Here is a 15011-nt window from a genome sequence, read left to right on the forward strand (position 1 = left end):
TTTGGTTAATATGCACTGCAGGTTTTATTACAAGTTCCATTTACTACAGGGTAGAGGAAAAAACTGGGTAACCCCAGTTTACAATAACCTACAGCCAAAACCTTTTTCATGAGAAAAAAAAAATCTGGTAAAAAACACTTCGGAGCATTTAAAAGAAGAGGTTGGAACAATAAATTCAATCACATCAGAAGACAACCAAGTGTAAAATATTCTGCACATCTGTAACAACTGCCCTTCTGTGCAGATAGGAAAGGGACAAGAATCCAGAGAAGCGTCATTTCTTAGCTGGTGTCCATCTGAGAAAACAAAAAAGAGCCAAATTAGGCAGCTGCCAAAACACCACTAAGCGTTTAAGACACGTTCCTGTAGGCTGACTTACTCTTGCATTGTAGGCGTCTAACTGAGCGTCGAGTTCTTCTGCTGACAACTGTTGCTTACTGCTACCGCCTCTGCCGCCTCGACCCCGTCCTCTAGGGCCACCTGCGCCGCGTCCTCCACGGCCTCTCGGCATGCCTCCGAAGCTGCCCCCGCGATTTCTGTTCATGCCTCCGCCTCCTCTGCTCAGGCTTTGAGAAAGAAAACACACTTTTAGAACACTGCTTCACATGGGTGTTAAGGTTTCCCCAGCAGCACAGGACTGAACGTACCCCTGCATAGGTCGCCTCTGTGTGTCGATCTGTGATGTGACGAGCTGGATGTTCATTGGCCGCCCTAGAGAGACAAAGACATGATTAAACTTGTTGTTCAGGTTTGGACAGCCTTACTTGACTGACTATGAGTCATTGGAGAGATTAATGATTTAAGATTTGAGCATACCATCAAGAGGGATGCCGTTGTACTGTTTCATGGCCTTGAGTGCGTCCGCCCTTCTTTCAAAGTGGACATCTGCCGTTCCTAGGCTCCTTCCTGATCTGTCATAGTGAACTGCAGCCTTTTTCAGGGTCCCAAATTCGGCAAACAATTCCTGAACAAGGAGTAAATTCGTAAATAACCATCCCTTCACCACTTCATCTCAAGAGAAATGTGCCTCAGTAAAACATTACAAACACAGAGGAAAACTAAGTACCTGAATATCTGCGTCTGAGACCCCAAAGTCGAGATTGGAGACGAGGAGCTTCCCTCCAGTTTCCATGCCGGCTCCTCCGCCGCCCCCAGCAGCACCATTGAAGCCGCTGAAGCCATTGTCAAACATGTCGTGCTGCCACTTATCTGGAAGCTGTTTAGGCTGCAACAGACGAAAGAGAACGCACCTGCTGACTTCAGGATCCCCTTGCCTCTGATAATCAGAGTCCACACGGCTGGGTGTTGGGGCAAGCAGGGGCTCCACTTCCAACAGGGCCAGGGTGCTCAACTCCCCCAAGAGGCTCCCCCAATGTTCCCTGCCCACCCCATCACTACAAGCAAGTGAATCACTTCAGACAGAGGACATACACAGGACAAACAAATGAACTGCAACAGGAAAGGGATGTGATGTGTAACACTTCTGAATGCAAACAATGTTTACAAAATCAAAAAATGAGATTTAGCTGGATTTAATTTGACTGTTTACTCAATTATTTAAAATTAGCAACCCCAAACCACCCACAATGCTTATACTGAACCTTTAACAGCTAGCCCACTCTGGCTGTATACCATATAGCCCACTGTTCTTGCCATCTGCGCCTCCACCAAAGAAGACCCTCCAGATCTGATCCTCTGGTACACAGGAGGTCCCCATCTGAAGCAGCGTTGCCTCCAGCGTTGCACCAAGTTTCCTGGCCCGACCAAAAGTTCTTTACACAGCCAAAGAGGCTCTTGGGAAGGGGACAGTGTCCATAAGATGAGGGGGATGGGGTGGAAAAACAACTACAACATGGCCAGTTGCACCTCTGAGTGAGCGTGGGTTATATCAGCGTCCATTTTGAGACCACGCCATTTTGATCTGGGCTTTGTTGGGTTTTTCTAAATATATATTCTCTTGTAATGAATGGCCATGTGCCTTATATGAACACTACCGGGGGGTTGAAGTCCACTAATCCATCCGTAAGTAACAGCGACGCTGGATGAAAAGGCCACCAAATAGGCCTTGTTGTGAAACCCGCCAGCCACTCCCGAACAAAAGGCCGCCTGGTCGAAGCAAAGGGGCCCGGGTGAAAAAAACTAAGCTCCAGAAAGTGGTGGGAAGATCATTTGTGGGTGTACATTCACAAGAAGTGCTCTCCTCTCACCAACACTGAGATGCGTGGGCTGAAACAGCGTTATTGATCGTCGACGACTAGCTCTAATATAAGTTGCTGGATTCAAAATGGCGCCGCCAGGGCCTGGCTAGCCGACGGCTAACATATTCGCTCTCTCCAAGAGGCCTCTTCTTGAAAAATGGTGAAACACTTAAGACTTGTGGGAGAAGGGACACGCTATGCATACAACTTCCACTGATGCTTTAACCGCGAACTACAGAGCTCTCCTACGTGGGGGAACTCAGCGGTTAAGGCAATCATTTCACTCGCTTGACTAGCAAACTGGCTAGTAGGTTAGCTAGCAAGCCTAGTGGAGAATAGAAGGATGTTACCCAGGCATTTTCAGGTTTGCCGAAGGTTTTCCTTTTTCAGCCCACTCCTCTTAATTTTCTCATACCCTGCTGTACGGCGTTGGTCTGCCTCTGGCGCGGCTCAGGTTCTGTCGGTTCCTCATGGGGCCGGATCCACCACCTCGGCCTCCGAATCCGCCGCCGCCTCCTCCTCCAAGGCGCCCAGGACCTCCACCTCGGCCGCCTGCACCTCCGCGGCCTCGGCCTCTTCCACCGCGGCCTCCACCTTTCTGCTGCCTGTTCTGCTTGATAATGTCGTCTAAAGACATATCCATTTTATCGGCCATTGTGTTGGCTTAGTAATGCTAAACTTTCAAGAAAAATATAAAAATTACGCCCTAGCCTGGATTGGTCCCTCTCCTTGCCCTTTCACAGCTCGACGGTCTCGGCTCCAACGAGAAAACACAATAAGTCCCCGTCCGATGAATATAGCCTAACTGGGTTAGTACGTAATGCTACGTCATCACGTAACACACGTGATCGAGGACTGTGGAACGTGTGAGGACAACGCTATTCTGCAATGAACAAAATGTACTACATAGCCAGCTCCCCGATTGTATAAGGACATGATTTTACCATTTAAAATATTCAGTTTCACTTTATAGATTTAAACAATTTGATAACCATATTAATTTAACAGCTGATTGAACTGTTCCAGCATCCATGTACATGCCATTTAACTGAATAGTTGTGAAAAACATGACTTCTTTAAGGTGGAAATTAACTGATACTTCTTTAATCGTACTCCCAGTTTTTATTACTTTACTACAAACTTCATTTTTATGTTTTGGGGTTGATGTTATTTTGTGCCATTCTATTTGTACTGCAATTTTTGATCAACCTGGCACAACAATTTTTTTCTGGATTCATAAATTCCAATCTTGGCTTAGGCTCTTATGTCAATAAACAGGAACTAGAATAATAAATTCCAATTTTCTGCTTAAATCTCCTGAACATCAAAGAGGAGTTTGGCTTTCTCGTTTTCCCTGGAATTTAAGATATTTTTTCTTTTCTGACTTTCCTCATTTATGCAGGATCAAGACAAGCAGGGGTTCTGTAAAAGTCTTTTATTCAACATTTTGTTTCAAGGCTTAAGGAAGGGGGTTAACCAAGGGCAGCATACTCGGGGAGGTCTCTACTAAGTAAAGTCCATTTTAGGGGAAGAAAATTTATAATAAAAAGGTTGGCCTTCTACATTGCCTTTGGCTGCCGAAACTTGTGTGTGTCCAATGTGACCATCCCGTTACTTCTACAATTTACTGGTCGAACTATCTTTAAAAAAAAAAGTCAGCCCTTTCGCATTTTCCTCCAGAGTCATATAAGTAGCAAAGAAAACAAGGTTTGTATTTAAGACTGCAGTCTTCTGTGTCCTGTGGAAAGTGTCGTCACGTTGAACCCCAGCAACAGGCAAATTTGATGAGTTTGCATCAGTCCCGTCCACATAAACAATATGACAATTTTGTGACTTGAAAAACATGAACCAGGAAGATGGGAAGTTTTACTCCTTGGAATTCCACTTCTTTTCTTCTAGGTCAGCTGAGAGGGTAAAGAAGAGGAGGGGGTTGCAATGGTCCAGAGTTAAGAAACAAAATTGGCATTCTGTGCTTGACTGGCCAACAGGGCTGACTTTCTGACTGATGGAGGAAAAGTTCTCGAGGATAATGGGTGGAAAAAAAATTGAACAGACAGTAATGAAAAGACTAGGACTTCTTGGAATCTTGTGTGTTACGTTTCTTGAGGTCACTCAGGTCCACTGGTGTAAAAGCTGCGGGGGGAAAACAGGAACAAGTCATTAAGTAGCCTGTACTTGATCAATTTTATCCTCTAGTTTGATATAAAAACTAAACTCAACTGAGACTTACAAAGTAGGTTTGGATTTGGGTTTTTCTCCACATACTCCTGTGGTCCACGGTCGTTGCGTTCAATATTTTGCGTTGATCTGATGTCTCTTAAAACACACTGCCAGGCTGTGAAAGACAAGACAGAAATGTTTGTTACATTAATGTAATGCAATCTTAATATGTGAAAATAAAGGCAAAGACATGAGGACAGAGTGAGGCAAAGGTCAAAGTTTGAGAAGAAGTTCATCATATAAAGCAAGATTGTCTTTTAATTTAAACTAAATGTTTTTTTGGTCACCACACCTGAAAAGTGTTTCATAACTTACAAACTTAGGGCACACTTTGAGCCCCAAAGTCCAGTTTGTTTAACCAGTGTGCGTGCTCTGTAATGCACTGAGCCATGGTGCTCGTCCTTGGCCCTGGCATGGATGGATCAGTCCTCTTAAACAATGGCATAGTGTTAACAGGGCTGTACCTGACCAAAACAACCCAAAATAAGCCACAAAGTGAGTAAAGTTGCTGTCATGTTGTCTGTGTATTTCTCTATTATGCAGACCCTGAGACTGTGCATCTTACTCACCAGAGGTTCTCAAACTTTTCGGGGCAGGGGACCCCTTACAGGGCAGAAAATTTTCCAAGGGCCCCCACATAACCTTCACGCTGATTAAACATATGTTAACTGCTATTTGTACTCTTAGATGCTGTATTTTAAACTCCTCTACCCACAAGCTCTTGTTCATTTGAGTGTGGCTTCTTACTTTTTGCAATCCTTTGAGCAGCCAAATAAGAGGTCCCCTGTGCTTTCTCTAAGGTCGTGGTCAGGTTCATCATTCGTGTTTTCTGGTGGATGTATTCCTCACCCTTTTGTCAGAAAAAATCTTTGGTTTTGTCCTTTAACTTTGTATGCTTTGTTATCAGAGGATGCTTTAGCTTGGGGGCTTCACAGCTTCAAAGGAAGACACACTACACATTTTGGTCTTCCATTGCTTTTCTCCATAAAACCAGTTTAGCTGGTTTGGGCCTAGCATCACTTGATGAAGTGGACGCCCTTAAATATTTATCCACTGTTGCTAGCTGGAACTGCACACCAAATGCGTCCTGAGCCAAGTGAGTAATGCGTGAGGAGTGGTAGATTCGTGTGATATCCCCCGATCCTATCTGAGTTTTTATTGGCCCAAAGCTGACTTATGTGTGAGTCATTGGTTTGGTATGACTGTTTTCTGGTGCTGTGGTCCCTATATGTATTTAATTGCTTTTTAATGACATGGCATTACTTTAATAATTTGTTTCATTAGATATAATTTATTTCAAATTATTTCGCAGACCCCCAAGTTTTGGCTCGTGGACCCTCAGGTGTCCCTGGACCCCAGTTTGAGACCCACTGCTCTGAAATTTGTCTTATTATGATTTGATGATGCATCATGCTCAGGCCCCTATTTAGCTTGAAGCATTCTGAGTCCAGGCCAGAAGGGACTGGGGACAGGGGACAATTATGTTTCAGCATGGTTCACGGCAACTGGTGTGAGTGCACTGTAGTTTTTTCTTCAAATTCTACTTTCTAATTAAACAAGAGACCTTTTCAATTACGTGCCTTAAAGCACATGCTTTGATTGGGGGAAATGTTAATATAAGTCATGCATTTAAGCATTACTTACACATCTAAAGATCACAGAAGCAATCAGAAGTGTTGTCAGCACAACACTTTCAGTCACTGACCAAGTGCCTCATGGCAAAACTGTTCTTGTTGCATAAAGGTAGATAAGGAAGGGTTTTTTTGCCATCTTGCTGCACAACTGATAGATTGTCTGTTCCGGATTTATTGTAATATTTTTTTTACATCCATGTTGAGGCAGAGTTCACTGTCTAACTACTGATGAATATGACTGCCTGAAGGTAACAGTCGACTAATTGGTGGAAACACCTGCAAAAAGAGGTTTCCACTTGAAAATCTGTGTGAAATACAGGCTTTTGCTGCCCATTAGTCAAAAAAGTATGGTTGGCTGTATGGTTGATAGCATCAGTGTTATCTCTACCTTGCTTGCATGTATGTATGGAGCCTGGGTTTGTTGAAGGTGGTGCTGCTGTGTCAACAAAGTGCCAGCAGTTAGATTATGTAACTTATCAGTGGTGCATTAGGGAAAAACTGAGATTAGAGCTCACCTAACTGGACACTTGTCTTTTCATCAGGGCACAAAAATCTTTATTTCAAATGAGAAACATACTCCAGCTGACATCATGCTAACCCCTGATTTAAAAAGGTGTATCTATGATATTATATGGAGATTAATAAGAAAAGAAAAGGGGAACTTAAGTTAAAAAAATTATTCAACCAAAATAAATAACAGAAGTGAGTTTTGGAGAGTAATACTAAGTGTAAACATTGATTTTGTTTGTGTACAACCTTCCACACATTTAAAATCAACACACTGAACAAGGTGTGGTTCTTCAGCTTTGTGAACAGCAAAAAAGCTTGCACAAAGTTTCTTTGAATTGGTATCTAGACTGGAGTTATTAACATCATTCTGGTCAGAGAAAACACTGGAAAATGTTACAGGGTGCACTTACTGTCATGTATAAAACGCACATTTTCCTCATGTGCTGGGGTAAAAAGCTCCCCACTGTTAGTAGGGGATCGAGGGCTTGAAGTCCGCTTGTAACTGTTCACCATTCTTGGAGCAGATGAGCTTCAAAAACACAAAACAGACAAATGGCATCACTTATGCACATCCATCACTTTTAACTCTTCACAGTCTAGTCAAACGTATAAATTAAACACTCCTGCTTCTGAGGCTAGAGACCCTTCATATTTAAAAACAATACATTTGATTACACTTAAAAAAAAACATCATTATACCTTTTCGCCTGTGAGCAAGGCAACTTTTTACTGACCTGGTCATTCTGTTAGCAGTCTGTACTCGCTCCTCGCTCCTCTATGGTGAGTGGAATGGACGATAACAAGGGTTCAGAGGTCCTCAGCTGAATTCTAATAATACATGTTTAAAAATGTGTTAATTACAGCATCTCCACAAGAAAACATTCACATCAAAATAAGGTTGACAGCATGGCTTATAAACAGTAATACTGACACCAACTAAGGCTTAGAATGATATCTATACAGGGATGCATGATACTGGATTTTTGCAGTTATCCAATAAATTCATTTTAGCTAACACAAATAATATTTAAATGTAGACCAAACCTAAAACTTATGTCCTCAAAAAACACAATTTATAGTTTAAAGATGAACAAAGAAAATAATTTCAGACCTTAAAACTCTGCTTAAAAGTGGAAGAAATGATGATGATGAATAAAGAAAAGGACTTCAGCTGACATAGGTCTACTAGTCAAGCCTAAAACTCCACGAAATTATTTCTCGATAGGCCAACATTTATGGCTGATATAGGCAGATTTTATAGCCTAATATCAGTTGTACATATCAGCAGAAATCTCTATACTGATGATCCACTTTTTCAGCTAATAAACTAATATCATGCTGATTATTTTGTGCACCCCTTCATCTATTTCATAAGCCAGGTGTGTTTAAGAGAAATGCATCCATCAAAAATACCATGCAAACTGTCTGTAGGATAACACCGCCAGTGCTTTTGTTATTTAGACAGTGTGCAGGTGTGTTTGCCTGCATTTTTTGGTCATTAAATCCAACAAAGTACCCAATACTGGATATCTGGGAGCACTATTTTCTGCTGCCAATGTAGTGAAAAGGGGGATCAGTATAGTAGATTTTAACTAATATCATATCTTAATTTAAATTTCTTGTAATATGATAACCTTACATCAAAACCACCTAACAGTAAAGCCCAGTATTAACACGTAAAGCTATTCAAGAGGGAAGGTAGTTACAGACAAATAACAATAAGTTGAATAATGAAGTAAAATAAAGTTAAGTCAGCTAACAGCAATAGCGCTGATAATGTGTTGTAACACATGGTTGATAGTGATAACCAGTTTCCATGAGTATGAAGTAAAGCTCCTATGAACCAAACAAGTACAATGTTGACGCTAGCTAGCTAAAGGGCTTTGTTTACGTTTGTACATCAGTGGCTTCACATAGTGATAGCAGCATGCTACATGCTAAAACCACTACGTTAACTTTCGTTTATCATTCTGTACAGTACTGTGAAGCATTTGTAAAACCGCTTCTATTGTTATGACGAATGTCCCTCTGTAGCTATAGGCAGTGGACAGCAAACTACAGGCTTGCTGACATAATATTTTTCTTAGCTTACTTTAGCCTGCTAGCTAGCTATTGTCAGTACCGTTAGCTCCAATTAGCTAATATAATGCGTGCGTTTCTGGTTTCAGACATCAATTAGAAAGACAAAGTGGTGCATTAACAAAAAAGTTAGGATGTTCGGCTAAGAAAATGCTGAGTAGGCAGTCAACCAACCTTTTTTTTATTGCCCTTCCTTTCGATTTCTTTATTCCGACTGTACGCCGTCAGAACTGGCTAAAACGTTGCCAATGCCAACAAACATTTCCGGGAAGACACGGAAGTGAAAGAGCTCCCACACTTGATAAATGCATGAACTGAGTAATAAACGATCCAGTTCGGAGTCATTTATAAGGTTAAAACACACAATTATCACCATAAAAATATCACAGATATATATTTCAGTTTGCTTAATCAGAGCCATAATCCTCTCATAAATACATTTGCATCCCCAATTCCAAAAAGGCTGGGGCGCTGTGCTAAATGTGAATAAAAACAGAATGCAATAATTTGCAAATACCATAAACCCATATTTTATTCACAAAAGAACATAAACAACATATCACTTGTTGGAGTTGAGACATGTTACCATTTCATTGAAATGGCTAATTTGAGAGGGACCCAACTGCAGTCAAGATGGCTGACATGGGCGTCGCTATACATCTAATCCATGCCGGAAGTCCCAAGCGGAAGTTTCTTCTTCATGTTGGACTCAGCTGCTGGTGTTTGTCAGTCTTTTTCACCTAACCCTTGGTGCTGGATCTCAAACATATCACCTTCCCCACTGCCTTACCCTGAACCTAACCACTCGGGTTTTAATGCCTAAGCCTAACCTTAGACGTACGGACTTCCAGTTGAGACTTCTGATATGGATTGGATGTATGTCAGCCATCTTGTCTGCAGCAAGGTCCTGTTGGGCTGATTTTGATTTTAATTTTTGATTGCAGCAACACTCTCCAAAAAGTAGAAACATGGCAACAAAGACAAGAAAATAAAGTATTATTAGTGAAAAACAGCTGACCATTATGCAACTTATCAAATAATTGGCAACAGGTCAGTAGCATGACTGGGTATTTTACAAGTAAAGATGGGCAGAGGTTACTTAATCTGCATCAAACTGCATCTAAATATTGTGGAAGAATTTCAGAAAAATTTCCCTCAATGTAAAATTGCAAAGACTTGTAACCCACCATCAGGGAATCAGAAGAATTCTCTGTGCACTAGGGTCAAAGCTAAAGATCAATATCCGATGCTTGGATCATCTCTGGTGGAAATGCATCAAGAAAACAGCCATGATTCTGTACTGGAAACCACTGCATGGGCTCAGAAACACTTCCAGAAATTACTGTCTGTTGACACGGTTCACTGTGCCATCCTCAAAGAAAGTTAAAGCTGTGCCATGCAAAGATGAAGCAATATTTGAACATGATCAGGAAGCGCAGTTGTCTTCTTGTGGACAAAGCTCATTTAAAGTGGACTGAGCCAAGATGAAAAACTGTTCTGTGGCCAGATGAATTCAAATGTGACATTCTTTTAAGAAACCGAGACATTGACAGCTTTCTTATCTTGAAAAGCACTACGCACACGATGCTTGAACATTTATATTATATTATATCATATCATTATACATTTTAAATTATATATTATAATATTTAAGAGTGACACATGCTCCCAACAAGACATCCCTTTCAAGGAAGGCCCAGCATATTTCAGCAAGACAATGCTAAACCGCATACTTTATCCATCACAACAGCATGGCTTCACAGTAAAAGGGTCCAGGTGCCGAACTGGCCCGCCTGCAGTCCAGACCTTTCACCAATAGAAAACATTTGGTGCATCATAAAACAAAAAATCTGCCAAAGAAGACCCAGGACTGTAGAGCAGCAAAAAGCCTACATCAGACAAGAATGGGACAAATCTAAAAAATTTTTAGTTGTGGATAAATCTGTTTGTTCTAATTGATCTTAAACAGACAACACAGCATAGCCTCAGTCATATCTATAAAAGATGTCTTTATTTATGAAAATGTACAAAAATAATAAGTGAAGAAAAATTATAAGACTTTCATTGCTGACATTCTACTAAAGAAAACAACAGCAATACAGTACAGAGAATACAGCGACAGTAGAGGTGCTTGCACAGCTGAAAGTTTGGAATTTATGAATTCTGAGCATCAACGAAAGATTAATCATTATCACTTACGGCTGATCCTCTCTCTGCCCAGCAGTGAGGACACATGACAGAGTCCACAAGGCACAACCATCTCGGCTATAATTCTGTAGAACCAAGGAAAAGTATCATACATACAGCCTGTAAAGTGCAACCAATTACTTAAAAAGTGACGGCAACACAAACACAGAGACGCTTGTGATGTTTCAAATCAATCAGAATTGTTGGACATGAGTTGTGAGTGAAAACAGGGAGAAATTCACAGAAATGCATTTGCAGCATAGGCACTGGCAGTACAACAAATACTCAAGAGCACAAAATTGAATAAATAAGGAGGAGATATACATATTATAAGTCTATTAATACAAAATATTTATATCAATATGGGCTCCATTTTTGACACTGAAAGATCACAAAGACCTGCCGTCTTGCTTTATGGCATCAGCAGAGTCTTTTGGTGTCCTATACTGTTTAGTATGTGGTTTGACTTAATTTTCAAGTGTTTGTTTATATTTCACTCTTCAGTGGTGCTGTTGTGTTTAGTGCCCGATCATGCACAGCCAGTTTCAAACAGTTTGAGCAGCTCTGTGCAGTCCGGGTCAATAAGGTCCGCAGGCTTCTCTCCATTTTCATTCTCGGCCTCCGTGCTGGCTCCCATCTTAAGCAGGTACCTAAAAGATTGATTAAAAAAATCATCATCACGATCAGATCTTGAAAATGTCCCCAGTACTTACTGGGATGCTCATACCTGTCATATATTGTCTTTTTTTTTTTTTTTTTTGCCATAAAAAGCCATTATATTAAAACAGTAGTGACTGCAACCGTTCAGTGCTGTTGGCTGCAGTTCCTCAAATGTCCACTAGAGGTTGGCTCTGAAAGCCCAGGCAGTGCCATTGACACCAATATTAAAATGCCATTTTTTACAGCAGCAAAAAGCATTATCAAAGCCCAGTGTAAACCACAAATTTGGTATAAATGCCTAATTTGTTTCACATCATCTCTTTAAGATTGAAAAATCCTGCCATTATTAAGTATAACAAAACTTGCTTTTTCAGTAAGATTTTTCTTTATTGTTCTTTCCCACCCAAAATGTCCTTAAAAACATAATAGGGAAGCTTAATTTATTCTTATTGAGCAGCAACCTTCTGTGTTGAAATATGAAGCCAATGCTGTTGACTGCAGTTCCTCAAATGTCCATTAGAGGTTGACTCTGAAAACTCAGGCAGCACCATTGGCACCCATATTAAAATACAAGTTTTTTAGAGCAAAAATTAACATTACAGCCTGGTGTGAGACAGACATTGTCAACCAATTTTTCTGTCATTGTGTTTAAATGATGTACTGTCCAACCTGAACAGGCCCCAATTTGAAACATAGTAGTGACTGTGAAGATAAAGGTCACATATTATGCAAAATACCCTTTTTCAGGCTTTTCTGACAAAAATACGTTCCCCTGGCCTTTCTCAAGCCATTCTCAGATTTTCCCCTCATGATGTCATGTGGGGAGTTAGCCCCGCCCCCAGGGTCTGTTGACCCTTCCCACTTGAAAGAAAGTTCTGCCTTCCTCTCCTGACCCCCAGCTGAGAGGGAGATCAGGAGAGCCACATCCATCAAGCCATATCCATTTTCTGAGAGGGGCGGAGTCAGACAGCTAATTAACATTTAAAGACATAGAAACAGTTCGTTTTGAGCAGGGTTGAACCAGAGGATTTTTCAAAAATCCAATGCTGGAGTGTTTCTTCAGGAACAAACTTTACAGACATGTTTTGGGGACATGTGAGACCAATATAAACTTGTCTTGAAGGGGTAAAATAAGTGACCTTTAAGCAGCCACCTTCTATGTTGAATTATGAAGCCAATGCTGTTGGCTGCAGCTCCTCAAATGTCCACTAGAGGTTGGCTTTGAAAGCCCAGGCAGTGCCTTTGATACCCATAAAAATGTGACCTTTTTACAGCAGAAATAGACATGATTACAGCCTGGTTCTAAGAAAACATTTGATATAAATGACTTCTTTGTTAAACAGCGTTATCACTTTAACATACAAAGAAAAAAAACAAGTCATTGTTAATTAATACTTGTTCTTTTCTTGTAATTGGGATATTTTTATTGTTCTGCTGTCCAACTTAAAAAGCCTTAGATTGAAACATAATTGTGATAATAAAGATGTTTTTATTATTAAAAAACGAAGCCAATGCTGTTGGCTGCAGTTCCTCAAATGTCCACTAGAGGTTGGTTCTGAGAGCCCAGGCAGTGCCATTAACACCCATATAAGAATGCAAGTTTTTACAGCTAAATTAAACATTATTACAGCCGGGTTCAAACACAAATTTGGTATAAATGGCTAATTTGTTTATTGAGATACTTTATAAGAGTGGGGATTCTTTTTTAAAATATATCTTTTTGGATGATTTTTAGGCTGAGATTAGGTTTCACTCTGCACCATTAGATGTATTACTATATTAACTGCCAGGATGATGTGTTGTTTGTAATGATGCTAAAGGCTGGATAAGTTGGTAAAAGATAGAATTTCCTTTACCCCCATCACTGGGCTTCAAAACTGTGCTTCAGGAAGTGGGTGATGCCACTGAGTCTACGTCCATATTTAACACAGCCTGTGGTATTTATTCCTCTTTGTCACTGCTCTGATATCATGACATTTTCATCTCTCTCTCTCATCCTACAACAAGAAAACTTAATTCAGGATACTTTGCATATCTTTACTGGCTTAAATGTACCAGTTTATTGTGCCTTACTAATCCCTTGTGTCCTACATAATTGTGTGAACTTTGCCTTAGTGAAGTCATTAGGCAACACCGTCTCCCCCAGTGGCGCGATTTTCACATTTATCTTTCAGAAAAAAGTTGCAATTCTGATTTCTTCTACATCAAAAGAATTTGTTTTGCAGCTGGTTAAAATCCAAGGGTTTAGACAATCAAACATCAAGACCAAAAGGTCAAAAGTCATGTTTTACCTTGCAATTTCAGGGTAGCCGTCGCTGCAGGCCATGTGAAGCGGCGTCCACCCGTCTTCATCTCTCTGGTGAACATCTGCGCCGTACTTCACCAGCAGCTTCACCACCTCCAGGTTTCCTGTCAGCACGGCCTCATGCACCGCTGCCATACCTGTACACAAGCCTACATCAGTCCTCTGCAGGAAAGTCAACTCAGTTGTGAAGCCTTGACCCTTTTTGGTCAGTATAATTTTAGTTATATGCTCACCTGAATGGAAGATGGTATCCACACGAACCTTCCTCGCCCTCATGAAGCGGCCGATTTGCTCCATATCCCCTCGTCTGACGATATCCTGGAAGATGATGTCATTTGGAAAATGCACTGTCCTCTTTGCAGGTGCGACAGGTATCACAGGTGCAGGTCTTTCCTGTGCTTGTGTGCGAGTTGAGCTGTACCGTGATCCCTTGCTATATGAAGGTACGTATGTGGATGCAGGCTTGTAAGTGGACGTGTACAGAGACGGTGTGTAGTGGGTCGAGCTGTACTGTGTGGGGGTGTATTTTGTCACAGAGGAGTATGAGGGTGTGTAGTGCGTTGGTGTATAATGTGTAGGGGTGTACAGGGAGGGTGTGTGATATGTTGATGTGTACTGGGAGCTACGTGTGTACGTTGACACTGGTACATGGTAGTTGTACTTCATCCCTGCTGCTCTGCCTCCTCCTTTGCAGTCAGCCCAGGAGGAGGAACGTGAAAAATCCAAGAGTGCGCTCAAATCCAACAAAAGACCAATATCCTTCACTCTTACTCCTTTATTTCCTTCCCTTGCTTCCTTATTATCCTCTCAGTGTCCTCCACAAGTGTCCCCTTCTTCCACTGTGCTCCAGCTTGTTCCCTTTAGCTTTTATGTTCCTCTGCTCCTCCGAATCTGAGGTGATCTTTTTGCACACAGTGTTTGCTGTTGCACAGAACTGATGTCTGACAGATGGAGCAGAAGAAGACTCCTATATACCCTCTGTCGGGCTATTTTAGGGGCCTGGGATCCTGTGACTTCAGCTTCAAAATGAGTGGCCCTTGCTCTGCTCCTCCCTCAGTGGAGTCACAAGCTAGGTGACACTGCAGCCTCCCCTAGATCATAAAAAATGTTGACAACCTAAATGTTCCCTCTGGGTACAGCCTGAGAGAACACATCCTCCTAAATAAACACTTTAAAAACCATTAATGATATCAGAGATGGATAATGTTAGGAGAGCAA

The 15011-nt window shown here is 41.3% G+C and overlaps 3 protein-coding genes across 3 annotated transcripts; all 3 read right to left on the minus strand.

The window, feature by feature from the left end:
* Positions 1 to 2984, minus strand: alyref (Aly/REF export factor). The gene is made up of 6 exons (XM_041777673.1): positions 2614 to 2984; positions 1067 to 1225; positions 817 to 964; positions 648 to 711; positions 380 to 566; positions 1 to 296 (listed from the first exon to the last, which is right to left on the minus strand). Exons 1-6 carry the CDS (start codon positions 2851 to 2853, stop codon positions 282 to 284), a joined length of 813 nt encoding a protein of 270 aa, XP_041633607.1. The 5' UTR covers positions 2854 to 2984; the 3' UTR covers positions 1 to 281.
* Positions 2985 to 3618: 634 nt separating this feature from the next.
* On the minus strand, positions 3619 to 8906 carry mcrip1 (MAPK regulated corepressor interacting protein 1). The gene is made up of 5 exons (XM_041777674.1): positions 8816 to 8906; positions 7297 to 7390; positions 6973 to 7091; positions 4429 to 4533; positions 3619 to 4331 (listed from the first exon to the last, which is right to left on the minus strand). The coding sequence occupies exons 2-5, from the start codon at positions 7302 to 7304 to the stop codon at positions 4267 to 4269; spliced, it is 297 nt and encodes a 98-aa protein (XP_041633608.1). The 5' UTR covers positions 7305 to 7390; positions 8816 to 8906; the 3' UTR covers positions 3619 to 4266.
* Positions 8907 to 9481: 575 nt separating this feature from the next.
* Positions 9482 to 14722, minus strand: LOC121529296 (protein phosphatase 1 regulatory subunit 27). Its single transcript, XM_041817100.1, has 3 exons — positions 14027 to 14722; positions 13780 to 13930; positions 9482 to 11478 (listed from the first exon to the last, which is right to left on the minus strand). The coding sequence occupies exons 1-3, from the start codon at positions 14457 to 14459 to the stop codon at positions 11358 to 11360; spliced, it is 705 nt and encodes a 234-aa protein (XP_041673034.1). The 5' UTR covers positions 14460 to 14722; the 3' UTR covers positions 9482 to 11357.
* Between the last annotated feature and the right edge of the window lie 289 nt (positions 14723 to 15011).

Source organism: Cheilinus undulatus, linkage group 21 (genome assembly GCF_018320785.1).
Source record: "Cheilinus undulatus linkage group 21, ASM1832078v1, whole genome shotgun sequence".
NCBI lineage: Eukaryota > Metazoa > Chordata > Actinopteri > Labriformes > Labridae > Cheilinus > Cheilinus undulatus.